The 5,994-nt window shown below is 38.7% G+C and overlaps 1 protein-coding gene across 1 annotated transcript; it reads right to left on the bottom strand.

The window, feature by feature from the left end:
• Positions 1 to 3,318: 3,318 nt before the first annotated feature.
• Positions 3,319 to 5,576, bottom strand: cebpa (CCAAT enhancer binding protein alpha). The gene has a single exon (XM_036535092.1). It carries the CDS (start codon positions 5,327 to 5,329, stop codon positions 4,433 to 4,435), a length of 897 nt encoding a protein of 298 aa, XP_036390985.1. The 5' UTR covers positions 5,330 to 5,576; the 3' UTR covers positions 3,319 to 4,432.
• Between the last annotated feature and the right edge of the window lie 418 nt (positions 5,577 to 5,994).

Below are 5,994 nucleotides of genomic sequence, written 5' to 3'. Positions count from 1 at the left end.
GTAAACAAAACAAATGAGCACAAGGCTCGTTATATAATGCTTATATTAGAAACCCACTCACAAGTGCTTCCTGCAGAAAGCCACACAGTTGCTGCAGACTGCTTCTTTTCTGTCTGACATATGGAGGGGATATAAATTGTAACTGTTGTACAGAGTAACATAAAATATTGGTGTTTGTCATAATCGCAGCATTCAGACTGTATCAGTGCACATTGATTATCCCCATTTCTCCACACTACAATTCAATGTTTATAAGATAATGGACAGAGAAGGGGAAATTATAAGATGCTCTGCCGACTTGTGTATGCTGCATGCTCTTTAAATATGCTTACAGGCTCATTCAGTAGGACAAAATCCACTGCAATGAAATTTCTGGTAAGAAAAATGGAACAATTAAATAGATTAAATATACATTTCCAAACAGTCCAGATATGTGTACAAACTCATTTTTAATATTTTACCTTTTATCTCCAAATCTAATAGCTGTGCATGGACGGAAATGCCTTGAACTCATGAAAATAGAATATATAATAATGTATATTTAATAATATCTGTCAGCACCAATGGAATGCATACACATCCACTGTGAGTCTGTAAGCATTGCCAGAACAAAAGCAGGTCTACTGCAACTGTCAACACAGTCTTATCAGCTTCAGGGTGCCATCTTTAACATGTTTATTTCACTGAAAACAATCTTCCTTGGAAATCATGCACACTGGGGTTGTGCATAGGAGTGGATTACATTAAACTTAAGACAATTTAATTTGCATTTCCAGAACATATCATGTTGTCATAACATGTTGTTTCAAAGGGAAATCAGCTGGGTATGTTGCTGCTGAAGAAATCAAATGGACAATACAATACTAACCTAACGCAGAGCTTCTATTAATTGCAAAACTAATTGCTAAGTAATATATTGGTCACTTATTGCAATTCCATCCAACTCAGCTGAAAAGAGCACAAATGACAGAATACCTCAGAACTGTAGGGTCTAATTTGCATCACTTTACATCAATATCGTGAGTAAACAATTACTATGATAAGAATGGTATTCAGATTAAAGACATGAGTGTCCTGTTCTACTCCAGAAAACAAATAGGAAGTTGTGTAGACATTCAGTGTTACAGCTGAAGGCCTTGTTTACCATAAAGTTGTTCAAACAAACTGCTGGCTCACAAGGCTAGTCTGTGAAACACTGTGCTTCATAATGCTGTAGTTAAGGGCTTTCGGTTTGATGGAAATTTTCAGTGCAGAATACTGGAGGAGGGCCAGTCTATATTTGAATGTTAATGAGGACAGGTGATCCTCATATGTCAGACAGATGACAAAACTTACACATGTTATCTGAAGGAGAAAGGTGGAAATGCAACAATAAAGTATCGATACAGACAATTGTATACCTCTGAATCATTTTGAAGTTGTTTTACAATTAACTGCAATAGACATTTGGGCCTCCTTTCAACTATAAACTGCCACAACTATTTTTTTATAGATGAAACAATTAGGCAAAGCACTGGCATATTGTTGTTGGCTAACTATGAAGAGGTGGGCCTATTTTATCTCCCTGAGCAAGACTGACTGTGCTAGGGCAGATTCTTCGAACACAACCATTCCATTCCTTGACAGTGTGCTGGAATCAGAGGTGATTTATAGAGTATTCATAGAGACTGCTTATATGAAAAAAATGAATGCAATACAATGAAGCTGATCGAGCCTGCAGATAGAAACTGCTCTTCATACCATTTATGATACAAAGCTTATTCTTTTTTATGCCAAATGTTATATGACATAATGGAGCCACAGAGTATTTGCTAGTTCTTGCCAGAGGGATGATCAGTTAATTTGGGTATGAAATATCACTGACATCTTCTGATTATTTATCTGATAATCGATCATTTATCAGTGCCATGTTGTCAATCAATTACACATTATATTAATTTAGGGAGATATTTTAAGAAATGTGTAACATACTAATGTAGGCTTTAAACACTTTGCATTTTGCTTGAGCAGATATGACAGCTCCTCAGTCAGGGATTCCTGTGTCAGCCTCTCTATCCACTATTGTGATCTCTTTGCATATGCTGTCCAGGCGTCACACACAGGATTAGATTTAATATTTATCACGAAGAATTTGATCTGCAGTGTACTCTGGATTATGTCAAAATATGAAGGTAAATGAAAAGATCCATCCACAAGATCCACAGAGACACTCTGACAACCCTAGAACACCTAATTGCCACAGACTTGAGGTTACACTTAATGATCCTATTAACAACACAGACTGGAATTAGCCAGACATACAGTATAGATGAGAACTGATTTGTTTATTTACAATTTATAAATCTTTGTTATATTTATATATCAGAACCTTAGTATGACTGTTAAGAATCACATCTGATGGTCACTGCTGATGAAAGAATAGTGCTGTCATACCATAGACTGCTGTACCTCCAGGTCAGACTGAAATGTTTTGATGCATCTTGAGTTTCACATACACAAGTACAAGTTGTACAGTTGTACCCTCAGATACAGCCACTTCATCTGATGATTGCATCCAAGGATAATTTTTAAAACTGTCATAGTGTGTGATCAAGAAAAACAGTGAACATTTGGGTTACATGGACATAAATACTTGAATATGACAACTGTTTTTTTTTTGTTTTTCAATTAGCATATTCTTTTCCAGTGAAGTATTTTTTTGGCGTTTTAAAGAGAATAATATTAATCTATTGTTCAAAGGATTATCAAAGTCCCGTATTGTCAGAGGTATTATATGAATTCTCATATTTTACAAACGGACAACTGTTTTTTCTCCGCTGTTTGATTGCTAATAAAATTTACAACGTGAAGAGGAACTCCATGTTAATCAGTAAAAGGCAGGGCTCAGTGCTCAGTGATATAGTAACATTCTCTATCGATCTCTAATAAGCACTTTACAAGCGCCATCTGCCGATAGAACGTGTATCATCTTTTAAAAAAAATACCACATACATGAATTTAAAATGTATGCTGCCCAAAATGCAGGATTAGGTCAGATGACTTTTTCACATCGAAATATGGATCTACCCTTTTGACCAAATATTGTTTGGTTGCTCAACTCTGATACTCTGAGAGGCATTTTCCTGTCAATAGTTAATCATAAGTAAATAAATGCATGCAACAATTAGACGCTAAACTCAAACAGAAATATAATTTTGAAATACATTACATTAAATTAGCCTACCCAATTAATACACATGACAAGCAAACAACCAAGAATGGAAGAAGCATAACAACTCGTAACACAAAGATCTTTTATTATAATTCATAATTTTTGGCATATATATTGTTCATTTTACAATTCAAAAGTATTTAAACATTTGTATTATACATTGGCAACAGGGCTTTTGTAAAAAGTGCTTCCTTTTCCTTACAGGTCCTAAAAGTTCGACCAGTGATACCATAACGTCAAGCGTAAAAGTGAAAAGGCACTAAATTCCGGCGTCTGCTCGAGTGTAATAATAATAAAACAGTAATAAAAATACAGTGCGCATGAAACTGACAACAGAGAGCAGGCTTTGAAACAGTTTTCACTGAAAAACCAGTGAGAAAGCACAACAAAGTGATCTTCGTGTGGAATCATCATGGATATGGCAAAATACAGTTTATAGAGGCATCCGTTCACATTTTGAATTATACAGCATAAATATAAAGATTTAACTCTATAAAGCGTACACTAAGAGGCGTTCAATAGATCAGTACCCGAACCTATGGCAATTTTCAAAATACAATAAGCTTCATTTCGTCGCATTTTGACGACACATAGTGCATAAAATAAACTGCTTATGTGAAGCAGATACCACAGTATTGCAATTGCATTCCAGTCCTTTACTTTGGCATTTAATTCAGTCCATCTACAGTCTCTAAAATGATTTCAGTTCTGCCAGAAAAAATAGCACTTTATGTACCTTAAAGCTGAAATGGTCTGATTTATATCTGGACGAAAGCATGGCAAGAAATCCTGTGCACACACTTCTGTTAGCAAAAAAAATACAGCACGTTTGAGAACTAAGTTTTTAGCAGTTTTAATACATATTCTATAAGGCACAACACAAAATTATATTTCAAAGGCAAAGGACGAGGAGATGCTAAATTTGAACCTTGTATAACAGATTAAGATGTAAATCGTAGCCTACCTTAGCTGCACTGATATGTTAAGCGTAGCTAAAAACACACATGCGAGCGCATTCTTACATTAAGGCACAAAACAACCATACAACCACTGTTTACACGTGTGAAAATGAGCTTATCGTTTCGTACAAAAGGCACATACAAGTATACCTCAGCTGCCTGGCTCCTTTAGAAACAGAGTTGGATCTGTCAGATACACGGCAAATATCCACAAGACACCATTGAAACCAGTTTTGAATGTCCTACTTGTCTATAGATAATTTTACGCACAGTTACCCATGGCTTTAACGAAAGACCCATCGGGGAGTTGTCTGAAGATACCTCTTAGTGTCTCTAGTTCCCGGGTGAGATGTTCCACCCTCTTGCGCAGTCTTTCGTTGTCAGCTGCCAATTCTATGACTTTCTGTTGAGTCTCCACGTTGCGCATTTTCGCCTTGTCCCTGCTCTTCCTGACAGCAACATTGTTTCGCTCTCTCCTCAAACGGTATTCAGGGCTGTTCTTGTCAATGTGCTTTTTGGATTTTCCTCGGTCGCTGCCCCCCATCATCTTCATTGATCCGCCAGGCAGGCTATTCTGTTGGTGGTGGGGACTTGGCACAGGAGTTGGTGGAGGCGTCGGGTGCCCGGGCTGAAGATGCATAGTTGTCTGTGCGCAGTGCGCAATCTGGTACTGAAGATGCGATAGATGCTGCGGATGATGATGGTGGGAATGATGGTATGTAGGGGGGACTGCAGACTGAAGGGGGTCTTCGTCTTCCCTGGGTTCTTGCTTTATCGCTACAGGTCTGATTCTTGTGGCAGACGGATTGTCATAGATTGGTTCCAGCTTTGAGGAATCCATGTAGTTCGCCATGCAGCCGTAAACTTGCTGGTGAGCCCCGGACACGCTGCTAGCGCCGTGGGGGTAATCGTAGTCACCGCTCGCCAGTTTTGCTTTCTCTTGTTTTGAGCTGTTGTGGAGTAAGTCGGCCAGAAATTCGTCGTTGAAGGCTGCAGGGTCTATGTAAGCACTTATGTCAATTGAGTTCTCGTTCTCGCAAATCTCGCTCAAGTCTCCAGTTGCAGGAGGCTCTTTGTAGCAAAAGGCACTTTGCTGATTCTGAGGCAGGCTGGTCATCAGGGGTCGTTGGGCGACCTCGTAGAAGTTGGGCTGCTCCATGGAGTATCTATAACCCGCCAGACATGGTGAAGAGCTCCGGGAATCCAGCTTGGTCGCAGTACCGGAGAAAGCCGCAGTGGCTCGACGAAATATTACACTGTCTTCGCAGGTGTTCACACTGAGTGTTATGAATGGCAGTTCAAATTAGATCTGCCACCGTAGAGAGCTGGAAAGCTTGGACAGTGCGGTCTGTAAAAGTTGTGTCCCAGAGGCAGTTCTAAGTGTGTCGACCCAGCTGTCCCTGGAGCTCTCGTACCTCTCAACTGACTGTACGCTCTCCTCTCGTTTATATACACATGCAGGCTGCAGCAGTCAGAGCGGGAAGATTCTGGGTCCTAAAGCTCACACGTCCAGTTCACTATAGCTTGGAGAATTACAACTACACCAAGACAGCATTGATGTGAAATGATAAGCAAAACACAGATTTTTAATTTTACACGCTTTGCCAACAATGTTACGGTGATATCCAAATAGCTAATGACTATGGATATATAGCAATCTGAATATTTTCACTGAATAATGAAGTTAATAAAAACGTAAGCCTTTCAGAAGAAAAATGCCATCATACTTTGATACCGCTTTCACTAAGCGAGATATAAAATTATTTTCCACAATAAAATATTTATTTACCATGTTAAAACGATAAAACTTGTTCTACTCTTGCC

This window comes from Megalops cyprinoides, chromosome 8, assembly GCF_013368585.1.
Source record: "Megalops cyprinoides isolate fMegCyp1 chromosome 8, fMegCyp1.pri, whole genome shotgun sequence".
Classification (NCBI taxonomy): domain Eukaryota; kingdom Metazoa; phylum Chordata; class Actinopteri; order Elopiformes; family Megalopidae; genus Megalops; species Megalops cyprinoides.
The sequence above is the reverse complement of the archived record's forward strand: the minus strand, read 5'-3'. Positions and strand labels throughout refer to the sequence as shown.

Coding starts and splice junctions, on each gene's coding strand:
- cebpa (XM_036535092.1), bottom strand. CDS start 5,329: ATGGAGCAGCCCAACTTCTACGAGGTCGCCCAACGACCCCTGATGACC.